Consider the following 15,056-nt stretch of genomic DNA (forward strand, 5'->3'; position numbering starts at 1 on the left):
TACTGCCAACTGTAGATTACTGAGTCAGCGTTACAGGGAGGTTGTATAGTCAGGATGAATATGTTGCTCAGACAGAAAATCATGCATTTAAACAAGACAATACGTTACAGATGCATCGTTGCATTTCAAGTGTTTCATATGGTAACTTTGGATGTGTCGTGAGCAGAAACATTTAAAAGTTACATGTAGTAACTGTAAAATTGACTCCACGTTGAGGAACATTAAAATGTTCTTATTTGTTGATACTGGGCCTAATGAGACAAAATCAAAATAAGATTACTGAAAGCAGACATTTTACTTACTTGCTTAGGCCTACTTGATTTTTGTTTGATTCTACTAGTTTTGTACTTTCACTTACAGTGGCTCGACAAAGTTTACACACCCAGGCTCAAGTTGATTAAAAAGAGGAATAAAATAAAACATCTGTTGGAAATTGATCTTAATGCCTTAATTTAAAAAAATTAGGAAAATCCAACCTTTTAAGGACACCAATTTTCTTTGTGAATGAATAATGTATTGTACATGAATAAATGTTCTTCCTTAAAATACAAGGGGCATAAGTATACACCCCCCTATGTTAAATTCACACAAAGGCAGGCTCATTTTTTATTTTTAAAGGCCAGTTATTTCATGGATCCAGGATACTACGCATCCTGATAAAGTTCCCTTGGCCTTTGGAATTAAAATAGCCCCCCCCCCCCCCCACATCATCACCTACCCTTCACCAGAGATAGGCACGGGATACTTTCCACAAGATCATTTCTCAATTCAAACAAACCAGCTAATAACTACTGAAATAAACCTGCCAATCTCTTTGTATGGTGAAGGGTATGTGATGATTGGGGGGGGGGGGGGGATTTCACATAGGGGGGTGTATACTTATGCCCCCTGTATTTTAAGGAAGAACAGTTATTTATTTACAATACATTGTTCATTCAAAGAGAAAATGTATGTCCTTAAAAGGTTGGATTTTCCTAATTTTTTTTTATTTTTTTTATTTTTTTCATTTACTCATCTTTTTATTGATTAAATTAGACATCCCATCTCTTACCTTCTGTTTCTTGCCTTGCTTTAGTTTTTTTTCTGCTTTCAGCTGTTTTTCTCTTTTATCTAACATCTTTTCGGTAAAGAATATGAATCACCATCCAATTCGACTATACATTCTGAATCCTTTTTTTTAAGGTAAAAAAGAAAAAAACAAACAATAAAACAGGACAAAGCAAAAGAAGAAACAGTACAAAACAAAACAGTGACAAAAATATCACCAGGCTGACCTCGATCCCTCCCACCGTCCCAACCCGGATTTTCCTAATCATTTTTAATTAAAGCATTAAGATCAATTTCCAAAATATGTTTTTTTATTCCTCTTTTTTACTTTAGCATGGGTGAGCAAACTTAGTTTAGCCACTGTAAATAACATTTTGTTACACGTTCACAGATAGAAGACAGAATATCTTAATTTGAAATTCCAAACCGGATGTTGTTGCTGCTATATTTCCAGCTGATCTGACGGCGCTCTTTGTGTGTGAGGAGCGGATCTTGACTTTCTCCGTCCAGGCTGCTCCAGAGACACCAACACCCCGCAGGAAGAGGTCTACCTGCCCGCGCGCCGAGGACTGGCTCGGTGGATTGTAAGACTAAACTCTAGGATTTTATTTTCTCAAGAAAAACACAGAGCTTCGTTTCAGTCTGGAGGTAAATATCAGTTTATTTTGAGGCATTTGTGGTACTTTTTTGTTTTGTTTTTTTGTTACATTATTGGGTTTTAACGTGGTCAGTGGTCGGTTGGTGCCCGAGGCGCATACATACCTGTTGTTGAATAGCTACTGTTTTCTATTGTGTGACTAACAAAAAGAGAGAAAAAACTGTCTAGTGTTACATTTTGTCTGTTAACATAAAAGCCTGATCGGCTTCACTTGCGCGTGACACTCCCTTGGTTCAACATGCGCAGTTTGTTAGAGCAAAACAGATACACACTTCACTTTTAGACAGACGTGATAACAATCAGATATTATCATCTGTTGAAGTAATAACATATATATGACAAATTACAGGCTATATTTGTGTCATCCATCAGTTTAGGCTTTAATGTAGGCTGCAATCTATTCAATTCAATTTTATTTATAGTGGCAAATCCTAACATACGTTATCTCAGGTTATCAGTAAGTCTAGACCCCACCCTATAATTCACAGGGACCCAACAATTCCCCCAAGAGCAATTGCACACAGTGGTGAGGCAAAAAAAAAACCTTCCTATCACCAAATCCAGGTTATGATGATCTAATTTCGAAGAAGATCAAGTGTTACAGAAGCAGTCAGAGCTTTTCCTGTGGGGCATATTCACCAAAAAGGAAATCAGATCAGTGATGGGGGACAGGGGCTGGCTGTAGACCGGAAAGGGGGGATGACATGCAGTAAATGGACACAGGTTGGACTGGAACCCTGAGCCTTTGCATGTGAGCGCCTGCTCTACCAGGTGAGCTCCCCAGGTGCCCTTATTACACAATTTCTAAACGTACCCATGCAGTGACTCAGACTAGCTGCAGCGTTCCAGGAATAAACTCCTCTCTGTTGCCAACGACAGGAGGAGGTCACCGCAGAGAGTCCCGCTGCTATCTGACACAGTGTAAGTGCTCCAGCTAGAACAGCTCACACACACACACACACACACCCACACCCCCACACACACACCCCCCCCCACACACACACACCTAGTCAACTTAGCAGCATGGGTTGTTTGTGAGGGTCAATATTGATCATTGTACACATCATTGAAGCAGCATTCATGATATGAAGTAGATGTGCTGCATGACTTGATGCTGACTGGATTTGACCAGAAAGAGACAGATTTGTTCCACTTGTACCAATCAGTCAACTGGCGAGAGTCTTCGGGAAGACGGGTGATCTTAGAAGCTGCTGTTGCGTAATGAGAGAGAGAGAGAGAGAGAGAGAGAGAGAGAAAGAGGGAGTTAATTTGAGTTTATTCTTAAACTCACTATCTTTTATCTATAATCTTAGCAGTTGTAGACTCATCATAGATCAGCTTTTGTTTGGTATTGTTATATTCTTGGCACTCATGAAGTTAAGGCAGAGAGAGAGAGAGAGATAGAGAGAGAGAGAGAGAGATGGAGAGATGTTTTCTAAAACCTGTCCACATTTTAGTAAACTCAATTTCCCAACGCCCTGTGAATCACAGCTTTAGATGACTCAGTGAGCCAGGGTTTTACATGAATATTAACTCATTCATAGTTTTACTGGCAGTAACAGTGGGGAGGTCTATTATCTTACAGACACAATATAAAGTGGAACTTCCCTGTGGAAAATAACTAGACAAAATCAGTTTAGTTTGTGTGGTAAAAACAAACGGATTAACAGACAAGCAAAAAAGGATTTTTTGTCAACAATCGCCTGCTGTCACACTTGACACAAGAGACTGCGGAGGACAACAACAATGAAAGGAGCCACACGTTGGCTTCAGAAGGCATATATTCTTAGAGATGGTCCTAGAAGTTGACCGGGCTCGCTGGTTCTCTGTCCTGTTGCAGCGGACACGGGCAGCAAGTGGAGCCTGAGATCAGAAACAGATGTCAGATCAGCCTCCTCTGTGGCTGACTGCATCAGCAGCAGCTTCCTAGAAGAAAAAGTGCAGCATGGAGGAGAGAAACAGCTAAATCCTAAAATACACCTGGTCGCCTAAATGAGCAATATGTAGGATTCTATGGGGGGAGTTTTGTTTGGACCTCACTTCTTCAAAGGGCTTGAGGGTTCAGACTTGATTTTAAGATTAATTAGTTTCAGATTAATGTTATAGGGTGGGGATAAAGGAATATAGGACAGATTACAGCACAGATATGTGTGTGTTTGTGTGTGAGATAGACAGATTAGACCTGGGAACCCTCTTGGCAGAACTGTAGGAACAACAAATATTCAATTCATGCTTCACTGATGCTGGAAAGCTTCTTGTGGGGTCATGTGTGTACATATGTGTGTGTAATAGTATCTCATTAAAAAATACTGATAATGTGATAACTATACGTAAATCTATATAAACTGTGTTGATGCCACTAAGGTAACATCTCAGGACACAGATCTATGACTCAACTTTCCTTATTTGGATGAACTATTCCTTTTGAAGGGCAGGTCGCCCACATCCCATAATCCCTCTGAGTCAAACCCAGTAATTAATTAATGGCAAGTATCTTCAAAATGCAACTCCACCCTTGGTTCAATTCTTTGCTGGTATTCACTGGTCTCTTTTTAATTAGGCTATATACTTTAACCGGACAAAGGATTTTAGTCATCAGAGGTCTGGATCTAGATGGAAGAGAAACAAGCCGAGCAAATAGAGAAAATATTATTTGTGTCCTTTCGATGAAAAGCATCAAAAGTACCTGAAACGTGAATGTAAACTTTATCGTCGTCACGTCTGTGTTTGTCTTTCAGTTGCGATCAAACCCCTTCCTCTGTTATAAACACCGAAAATACAAGTACTAACATCCAACTTCTCTTCCCTGATTATGTCTTTAAAGTATCGACGTCTTGATAATCCTAAAATCTTTCATGCAGTCATTGCTGCCATAAAAAAAACAGATTATCCCACTCATGAGTTGTTCTGTCTTTTTACGTAATGGTTTGGTTTTTGTCCACGCAAATTAGGCTAATACTTAATTAGTTCCATTTCCAACAAAAGCTTTGCACCGTGAACAACTGGATTGACGTTATGTCTTCATAGCGACATTTAAAGAAAACCTGGTGGTGGAAACAGGTCTCCAGGGCGGACAACGTCATTCAGGGGCTGCACATTAAGCCTGTTGAGCTCTACATGCTGCAAAGGGAAAAGCCTCCACCTAAAATGAAATAAAGCTTTGGGTTGCTGACAGTTTGTGATGTGTTCAGTTCCCAAAGAGCAAGGAGCTGCAATAAAACAGTGATATTAACTGCAAGTGGTAGAGTTTGTCCCAGAACATAATCACTGGGACCATTAAGTGTCATTTCCACGCTTAGTGTTCATTGGTCCAATGGCTAGCACTGTAACCTGACAGCAAGAAGGTTCTGGGTTTGAATCCAGGTGATTCAGGGCCTTTCCGTGTGGAGTTTGAATGTTTTCCCCATGTTTGCGTGGGTTTCTCCGGGTGCTCTGGTTTCTACACCATCAAAAGACATGAACTAGGTTCTCCAGCCATTGAAACATGCTCAAGGGAGCGAAACATGAACTAGGTTCTCCAGCCAGTGAAACATGAACTAGGTTCTCCAGCCAATAAAACATGAACTAGGTTCTTCAGCTGGTGAAACATGTACTAGGTTCTCCAGCCAGTAAAACATGAACTAGGTTCTCCAGCCAGTAAAACATGAACTAGTTCTCAGCGGTGAAACATGTCAGGTTCTCCAGCCAGTAAAACATGCACTAGGTTCTCCAGCAAGTGAAACATGTACTAGGTTCTCCAGCCAGTAAAACATGAACTAGGTTCTCCAGCCAGTGAAACATGAACTAGGTTCTCCAGCCAGTGAAACATGAACTAGGTTCTCCAGCCAGTAAAACATGAACTAGGTTCTTCAGCTGGTGAAACATGTACTAGGTTCTCCAGCCAGTAAAACATTAACTAGGTTCTCCAGCCAGTGAAACATGCTCAAGGGAGCGAAACATGAACTAGGTTCTCCAGCCAGTAAAACATGAACTAGGTTCTTCAGCTGGTGAAACATGAACTAGGTTCTCCAGCCAGTGAAACATGAACTAGGTTCTCCAGCTGGTGAAACATGTACTAGGTTCTCAATGTAGCGTTTTCTTTGTTTGTCAGTGGTCAGTGAAGAGAAACTGATAACTATAGGGCGATCCCTGCTGTCAAAAAACACAAACCATTACAGAGCACACATGTGAAAGACCCGGATGCTGACAAATCAGAGTAGACTGGGCTTTTTTGGGAGGGGGGGGTTTAAAGAGACAGGCGCTGAAATGGAGCGTTTCAGACAGAGGGTGAATACAGGTATACTCAGATGGTATGAGTAAAAGAAAAAAGTGTTTTTTGAACATTAAATACGTTCTAGTAGAAACCTGAAATGCAAGTATGAACCTGAAAACAAGCATGATGTGGGACCTTTAAGTAAGAGTTTCAAAGCAGAACTTTTAACTTGTACTCTAACAAAGTTTTTCTACACCGTGATACTGCAAAAAGTAGATCTTAGGAAGAACCACTAAGATGTTTAATCTGTGTGAAGTTCACAGTAACCTGAATGTGACCCCTGTGTGAATACTGACGAGACCTTTTTAAGATGCCACTGTGGTGATGATACAAATATGTTGTTCCTGTCAGTTGAAAACTGATTCTGGGTGTAAAATAGGCGGGATAATTATTAAAAATTGACTTTTCTGCAGATAAAAAGGACTTCCAGAGTCAAACATGTGTGTCATAGTTTTACGGTTTGTTATTACCACAGGAGTCCACACATTCCTCAGTGCATCGTAAACATAACGTAAAAAGGCCTCTGAACCCAAAGTCAGGCGGTCATGAGAGAAACATCATTACATACTGATTTATGAAGTTAAGTCTTTTTAAACAATGGTGAGCATACATCGAGGACACTTTGATCTGCACAGCATTCAGACAACTCAAGCAACATGATCTGAAAGTTAAGCATATGAATTAAAAAACTGTATTCACTACTAATTAACTGTTTCATTGTCCAAAGGGCTTTATAAACGATCAGTGAAGTTTATTGTTAATACGTGTTTCAAGACAAAATGAAAGTGATTTCTAAATGTCTCTTGTTTTTCTCATCATCTAAAGTCTAGCTGTGTTTTTGGGATTGCATTCCTCAAATTTTTGTGACACAACCTCTGACCTCTGAACATAAAACAGAGGACTTCTTTATCTTTAAAGAGTTAAAAACCAAAGGAATATTTGGAATGGCGACGGGATCACGAGATCACAGAGCCCTCGGGGCGAGACACCGACCTCGTAATTCAAAGTGTTTGTCTCGGGAAAGAGACTTCAAGACGTTTCGGTGATAACAGGCGGGTTGTTGCCGAGGCAAAAAGCTTTTTAAACCAACAATTTCCACGCAGTAATTTGTGTTTCCACTAACTGAGCTGAGGGGTCTTTTGGGAATGCATGACTAACTTTCTGCAGTGATGCATGGACTGACTCATAACATCAGAAGAAGTCATACATTTACACAGAGTTTGGGGCCAGGGACCCCTTTTAGTAAACACTCAGGATCCTCGGAGGGTTTTCCATCATGTGTCCTCACTGAAAAGACGGTTGTAAATCTCCTGCCTTCATTCCTCTCTCCCCCAACTCTCCTCCTTTTTGCCTTTCCTCCCTCTCTCTTCATCTCCCTCTGACGCCTTTTTTCTCTCTCGTTTCCCCACACAGATTTCCAGCGTTTGGATGTCACATTCCTGACGTTTCTGAAGAGCTCGGTCCGACAGCACACACACCGAGGCTGCCTGGGATCAAACCCTTCATCCCCCTTTTCTTCTTTTTTTCTGAGGAGGGATCAAGACGAGAGAGTGTGTTTGTTATGAAGGGAAGAGGACCCGGTGTTTGCTTGAATATGGCTTCTCCGTGTGTAAGAGAAAGACACAGGGAGCTGTTCTGAGGTCAAGGCCTTCCTCCTCTCCCCCCCGGAGTCCCATGACAGCGTGAGGCACAGCCCCCGGGGTTGCTATTGCTACGCCGACCGACTTAAATATTTGAAGACTCACTTGGAGAAGCAACACAGACTGGATCTACTGGTTGGCAGTGGAAAGAGCCAGAGGGGCATCTTAACAAGTGAGTTCAGCTTCATTTCTTGACTACTGAAACTGACTACTACCCAAACGTAAAGAGGTGTTACCCAGTGAGTGGACCTGTGGACACTAACCTTTCCTCTCAGATAACTAGAGACTTCTCTTTGGATCGCCTCACGTCGACCTGTCAGAAGCAAAATGCCGGCAAAGACGCCAATGTACTTAAAAACTACAACTCCCAAGAAGGGAAAGAGACTGAGGCTCCGCGATGTCCTCTCAGGTGATATGATCAGCCCCCCGCTGGGCGATGTGCGTCACAGCGCCCATGTGGGGCCCGAAGGGGAGGGCGACATGTTTGGAGACGTGGGTTTCCTGCAGGGTAAGATGGACATGCTGCCGGCCCTGAGTCGGGTGCAGGACGGACGGTCCCACAGCGTGGAGAGACACCTGGATGACGGCTTCACCGCGAGACAGGACACACACAACTACGCCTACAATGGTTACCACTACCAGCACACCGCCACCGGCCTCCTGAAGACCACCATCTCCATGCCTGTGTTCATCTCCCACGAACAGGCTCCGCCCAAACCCCCACGCCTCCACCTGGACGACCCCTCCTCGTCTTCTCTGCCTTCCCGGCAAAACAGCTTCCACCACCACCACCAGCAGCCTGCGGACACGAGCCCCAAACAGGCCAACGGCTACAGGCACACGGACGACCACAGCCAGCTCTTTGAGAAGCGGCTGGGGGGCCGTTTGGCATCAGAGCCCTGCCGTGACATCTCCCTCTCCCCAGCCATCCGCATGCTCGTCCCCTCCTCTGGCTCCTTCTCCGAGGCCTCCTCTGAGGACTCCATGTCCGAAACCTGCGGGCCGCTGGACGGTCGCCGGGGCCTCAGCCTGGACTCCGATGCCGGCCTGAGCAACGAGGATTTGAGGAGTGAACGCAGCGAGTCGCCCTGCGCTGCCTTCCATCCGGCCAATCTCACGGTGTCCTCTGGGGTGTCACGGTCAGACTCTATGGCGGGCTTAAACTTGGATCTGGGCCCGTCTATCATGGAGGACGTCCTGAGTATCATGGACCGCTACAAGACTGAGGACAACCGGTGTGAGCTGTGAAGAAAGGTTAAAGGGTAACTTCTGCATTTTTCAACCTGGACCCTATTCTCTCCTGTTTTTGTTCCTAAGTGACTGATTTGAATAACTTTCTCTGAAATTAGTCCAGTATTAAGCAAGATGCAATAAGCTGCAATATAATGTTAAAATGCAATTACAAACCTTTAATTTACGTCCACAAAAAGTCTTGCTTTTCCACAGGCAGGCTCAGATTATACGTGTCTGACATCCTTATGGAAAGGATCTCTACAGAGATAGAGCTTTTTTATTAAAGAATAAGCCTAAACAGGTCTAAGCAGCCCTGAAATCGCCATCACCAAACTCACCAGACACCATTAAAATAAACAGTAATTTTATCACCGTCCAACACACTTCATTCAATGTTGACAGAAACAAAATAAAACGAATTAAAAGCCGCCTTGGCTCGTCTTGCCACTGTTCTAACAACCACCACTCCGGTGTGGTTGAAATAAACCTTTAATCCACTCATTTACATGTGGAATTATGCTGGCTCCACACACGCTAAAAGTACTGATTATTTACAAAGAGTCTGGTGAGTTTGGCAATAGCGATTTTGGGGCTGTTTCTGTTTTAAATAAAAAAGACAATCTCTGTAGGGATCCTTTCCATGATGTTGTCAGCGCTTTAGAATAATAATCTGAGCCTGTCAGCGGCCAAAACTGTTGTTTTAGTGAACGCTAACTGAACATTTGCCCTGTAGGATTACATTGCAGCCTGGTTCATGGTTCATGGCTGCTGGCCACAGCGTTCTCGCTCAATACTGGATTAATTTCAAAGATTTTTCACATTAGTCACTTAGACACCGATGCATGGGAAAATGTGGTCCAGGTTGAAAATGACCAAAATTACCATTTAACGTGATGTACAGATATTTTATACATAGTTTAATAAATCCTTAAAGACTTGGTAAAGATATAAGGATGGAGGAATGGAGGATGGAGAAAATGTATTTTTCCAGAAGACTTGACAGCTGAGCTTAAAGGCCGTTGAAAGACTGAAGAGAGGTGAGAAGCAGATGGACGTTGTTGTGAAGTGTTGGGACGTTTCTGCCCGACGTAGCGACAGCAGAGGCAACAGGCTGGTCCTTAGGAGCCCTCATCCAAGCTGAACCTAATAAACACTTAAACTTTAAGATAACAAAGTCACCTTGTTCTCACAAACTCATTCCCCTTTTCCTTTGGGCGAAACACCAGCCACAACCCACATTGTTTTGTCTCTGGATCGGACCTATGCTGAGAATATTCTGCTCGTTAATGGTTGACAAGTTGCCGACTGAGTCATATATTAACGTGTCAACACGGACTCGGGAGAAATCAGCAGCTGTGAGCAGCAGGACTCACTTATCCACTGTGGAAACTACAGCTACTGATAAATAATGTCTTACAACTGCAGATGTTTAAGCTACACATTCAGTCACATTAAGCTGAGCTGCAAACATGAATACTTTAATGCTGAAGGCCATATTCTGTCCAGATTCCTCTTGGCAGCCTGAAATGTTTCAGAACACTATTGAATATTAATATTTTATCTGGTTAACTGTACTGCTTCAATGCCAGACGAATGTGAAAACTTCTGATTTTACTCTCCTTTTTTAAAAGATGTAAGGTAAAATAGTCTCTAGTGTTAATGATGGGAACAGCAGCCCTGACATGTCAGTGTCTTTCTTTTGATCAGAGGGAAACTGAAGAAGCTTATTCTTGTAGTTGAAATAATAAAATGCTTTACATGTAAGACATGTGCCGCTTTGTAGGTCAATTTTTTCATTTATCTGTCTTTAAAAACACTCCTCTTCCATGTTGCGGCTCACTGTCAGCCTCCCTAACACTCACTGTCTGCGTTATCACAGCAGCCTATTATTCAAATGTCATTTAAGCTGTATAAATATATCACTGAAAATGTAAGAATAAAGCGTTCCTACAAAGAAAACTGAGAATTCAATTCTTCACCCAAACATAAACACAGAGATAAATGTTGGGGATGTAACACTCAACTTTCTCATGTTTGTTTTTAATCGAATGAGCTGCAGACAAATGACTGAAAGATATATCTTTGTGCAAAACAACAGATGTGTCCTCTTATCCAAAGTGCAACTGAAATTGTAGTTTATTTTATTTATTATTAACAAGAATTAAATAAGATTTTTAAAACAAATCTCAAAATAACTAAAAGAATCTCTCTGATTCAAACATTTGAATTCAAGTAGATTATGACCTGGCCAAAAATGCATCGCAGTTCATTTTTTAAAAATCTCAATCAGTTGTAATCTTTACTCATGCATATTGATTTTTAGAGGGTTTGCTATGCATTGTTACCTTCCTAATAACTAAGCTTGATTATAATTGATGATTTATTCAAAGGTACCCTGCCACATGTGTTTCATTTCTGTGGAGTGTAGTTGTAGTGGAGACAGTAAAAACTAATGATTATTAATACATTGCAGTACATTGTTTATATGCGGGCGTTACATGGTGCAAGACTTTATAAATATCTGTATTGTCCCCACTGAAGAATATGGAATATATATATTCAAGATATATATTGTCACTCCGGTCATAGAACTACAATCATGTGACTATGCTTCATTAGAAAACACAGTAAGAAGTAAATGTAAAAGGACATTTAAAATGTAATATAATGTTAGAAGCAGTATATATGATAGGCTATATATTTGGAATACATACAGTATATATCATAAATAATATAATATAGAACATATTTGTTTGATTTTTGTTCTTTTATTTTGAAATTACCGGAAATTACTAAAATCACGCTCACGTTCTCACGCTTGCAATGACGCTGGTTTTATTAATTTAAAATGTTGCAGTGTCTCATTGTGGCCACTAGAGGGCAGCAAAGGTCCACAACCAACACCACTCATTATCCCCTCTCGAAGGTCGGTCTGGCTTCGCCCTCTGGTGGTCATGGTGGAGAACTGCAACACATTAAATTAGTAAAGTGTGCGTCAATGCAAATCTGATAGCACATTAACATTTCCGGTTAACCCTTTCAAAATACAGTAACAAACCAGGCTATTAGAAATGTACATGAAATGATCCTAGTTAATCATAAAATACAGGTCAGCCGCTATGACGTGCAAGATGAGGATCACGTCATCAACTAGGGTAGGCTATGTAATCTATGAGAGCGAGAAATGTTACAGCAAAAACAATAAAGTGCAAAAAGAACCGATAATTATCAGCAATTTGTAACAGCTACATAAAAAGTGGGAGACTTTTAATGCACTTTTATAGAAATTATACTTAATTTTTTGGACATTTTGGTTGATAGAAACCCAAATTTCTGATATGGAAACTTGGGTCAGAAAATGGGTCAAATACGACCCGAGGATAACAGGTGGGTGAAGTAATTTCTTCTTCTTCCTGTGGGCGGCGGTATGCGCACGGGAGCGTTTAAACTGCCAAGAGTCATAGAAGAAGAAGCAGAAGCAGAAGAAGAAGAGTCTACGGATCAATGCTGTCTGTTCGGTGTTTTTACAAACACTAAAGTTATAAATGACAATATCAAAACAGCGAAAGTGACATACAAAGAAGAGGAGCGGCTGCTACACGTTTTGCAAAAATGAAGTGAGTGTTTCTACTAAAATAGAAAAGAAAAAACGACCCTTGTAGTCAAATGTGATTGTTTGTGCTAGCTTGGTATCGCATTGCCAGAGCTAGCCTGAGGAGCGCTAGCTTGATTATATCAGTATTACATTAACGTTTCCTAACGTTGCAACGGACGAAATTTAGCTAAGGAAACATAAGCGTGATATTGACACCTGTATTTTATTCAGGTCATCGTCTTAAAGTCAGTGTTCGTGTACGTAAGTAAGCTGTGAGTTATCGACTCAGCGTCACTTTAGCTTAGCTTGTCTAGTTGTAGCTGCTATGTGCTGCATTCAAGTGTTGTTGGAATAATCGGGAAATTTAATTCCTCGTCGTAACAACATCTCAAACTTTTTCCGCTAGGACAAAAATGAAATGTCAGAGAAATGGCGAAACACTTCATATTAGACTAAATATGATATTACTACTAAGGAAACATAGGTGGTGTAGTGCAAGTGAATTGTTGTGTCAAGCAGGAGTTATTTCATTCTCTGCTTTATTGAGGAATTTGATGTATAAATGTATTTGTCGCCTGAATTCTTCTTGTAACTCTGTCATTTCACATCTGATTGACCCGAGGTTCAGTGCTTTGCGATACCAGTCCTCCTTATGGGATTACTGGTATAGCTGTCTCATTTAACTGGTGTCTGTCTTGTGTGTCTGTATCTTTTTTTGTTTGTTGTTGTTGCTGTTTTTTATGGACCGTGAGTTTAATAATAAAGGCTATCTATTAGTTTGTAACCGTTAGTTGCTGCCCACATAGTGACCTATAGTAGTTAGAGGTTATTAATTACACTTTTATTTATTTAACTAGCATTTACTGTGATGATCAGTCTAGGGGTTTTTAGGGAATGTAGTGGGGCAGCAACACGTATGCGTACAAAATCAATAATTTAATTTTAGAACTGGAAATAAATACTGGAAAAAGCTTTTGATTAAACTCTCAGATTAATAGAATTTAATACATATTCATTGTAGAGTCCATATTTTTCCCCACATTACGACTTAGAGCCTCATAAACACACCGACGTCGGAATAACGACTTTCCATCTCGAGAAAAGGACTATTCGAAGTGCACGTGAATGCAGCATAGCATCTTTTCGGTGCTTTTCCACACAGATGATGAGAGGCAGACTGTCTCTGAATCTGCAGCATGTGAGAAGTGAGTTACTATTGTTTTACTCCAGGCTCAACATCGAGGGTCTGCTGGTGTATTTCCCGTATGACTACATATATCCGGAGCAGTACTCCTACATGCTGGAGCTGAAGAGGACTCTGGATGCCAAGGTGTGTGTGTGTGTGTGTGTGTGTGTGTGTGTGTGTGTGTGTGTGTGTGTGTTGGGATTTGTGTGGTGGTGTCGGTTTTCTACAGTGGGCTGCTCCATTAAGGACAATGTTAGAATAGTTATTTATTACAATTACTTTTTGACAGATGTGGCATTTATTGAACTTAAAACAGTGAAACAAATCAACTGTGAAAACACTTTGAACTGTGAAATATTTTTTCCCAATTGAACTTTTTTAAGTCTCCCAAAATAAAAGTTTACTTGCAAAATGTAATGTGTAAAATACTATTTTTTTTTTTCTCGATCCCTTTGTTTTTGTTATTGATGGGAGCCGTGATCAAAATCCGATTTTAATTTCTTTTTAGGCCTATTCTACCGCACACCGTAAATTCAGTGGAATTATAAGCAGTGTTGTAGCTGGGGCGGCGAGTGCATTAAACACACATAAGAAAACACAATAAATTGTCAAACTTAAGAAAGCATGTACAGTGTACACACACTGTCCTAACACACATTCTAGTTCCAGTGTCTCGATCAGAGGAAATAGTGATGCAGTATTTGCGATTGTGGTAAGATATTAAACCCTGGATGAATGCTGAAATTCAAATAGTTTTCAGTGTGTGTGTGTGTGTGTGTGGTGTGTGTGTGTGTTGTGTGTGTGTGTGTGTGTGTGTGTGTGTGTGTGTGGTGTGTGTGTGTGTGTGTGTGTGTCTGAGTCATCGTCAGTCAGTCAGTCAGTCAGTCAGTCAGTCAGTCAGTCAGTCAGTCAGTCAGTCATCCCATGCTGTTTATGTTCAGGGCCATGGAGTCCTGGAGATGCCTTCAGGAACAGGGAAGACCATCTCTCTGCTGTCTCTCATCGTTGCCTACCAGAAGGTGGGTTTATTGTGTTAGGGTCCTCTGGGGCCCACGTGCACCGTATTAAGACTGCAAGCAACGATTATTTTCATAGTTGATTGATAAGGTAAAATAATCAATAGATGTGTTGATTATTTTTCATTAGTTGTTTGGTCTATGAGAGGTTCAGTTTTGTTTTTCTTTTCAAAAACCAAAGATGACGTTCTGAAATGTCTTGTTTTGTCTACAACTCAGATATTTAGTTTACTGTCACAGAAGATTGAAGAAACTAGAAAATATTTAAGTATTTTTTTCTTCATAAAAAATGACTCAAACTGATTATCAAAATAGTCAGCGTTTTAATTAACAGATGACAACTAATGGAATAATCAATTAATCTTTGCAGCTCTGAACACTTAAATATTAGGTCTCTCTCTCTCTCTGTCTCTCTCTCTCTCTCTCTCT

The 15,056-nt window shown here is 40.9% G+C and overlaps 3 protein-coding genes and 1 long non-coding RNA gene across 4 annotated transcripts in view; 3 read left to right on the top strand and 1 right to left on the bottom strand.

Annotated features, from left to right (window-relative positions):
- Positions 1-1,499: 1,499 nt before the first annotated feature.
- Positions 1,500-10,789, top strand: zgc:154093 (cdc42 effector protein 3). The gene is made up of 2 exons (XM_032512086.1): positions 1,500-1,695; positions 7,371-10,789. Exon 2 carries the CDS (start codon positions 7,925-7,927, stop codon positions 8,843-8,845), a length of 921 nt encoding a protein of 306 aa, XP_032367977.1. The 5' UTR covers positions 1,500-1,695; positions 7,371-7,924; the 3' UTR covers positions 8,846-10,789.
- The window catches only part of LOC116687011 (uncharacterized), a 24,477-nt gene continuing 13,852 nt past the window's right edge, over positions 4,432-15,056 (top strand). Inside the window, exons 1-2 of the long non-coding RNA XR_004331449.1 lie at positions 4,432-4,442; positions 12,319-12,322. This is a non-coding gene — a long non-coding RNA (uncharacterized LOC116687011). The remainder of the gene's footprint in view (positions 4,443-12,318; positions 12,323-15,056) is intronic.
- ercc2 (excision repair cross-complementation group 2) overlaps positions 12,313-15,056 on the top strand; it is a 13,298-nt gene continuing 10,554 nt past the window's right edge. The window contains exons 1-3 of the mRNA XM_032512055.1: positions 12,313-12,447; positions 13,656-13,755; positions 14,553-14,630. Coding sequence (XP_032367946.1) covers positions 12,443-12,447; positions 13,656-13,755; positions 14,553-14,630 — 183 coding nt within the window. The 5' untranslated portion in view covers positions 12,313-12,442. The remainder of the gene's footprint in view (positions 12,448-13,655; positions 13,756-14,552; positions 14,631-15,056) is intronic.
- Positions 13,754-15,056, bottom strand: part of klc3 (kinesin light chain 3) — a 31,480-nt gene continuing 30,177 nt past the window's right edge. The window contains exon 16 of the mRNA XM_032512064.1: positions 13,754-13,791. Within this exon, the coding sequence (XP_032367955.1) occupies position 13,791 (1 nt within the window). The 3' untranslated portion in view covers positions 13,754-13,790. The remainder of the gene's footprint in view (positions 13,792-15,056) is intronic.

Source organism: Etheostoma spectabile, chromosome 3 (genome assembly GCF_008692095.1).
Source record: "Etheostoma spectabile isolate EspeVRDwgs_2016 chromosome 3, UIUC_Espe_1.0, whole genome shotgun sequence".
NCBI lineage: Eukaryota > Metazoa > Chordata > Actinopteri > Perciformes > Percidae > Etheostoma > Etheostoma spectabile.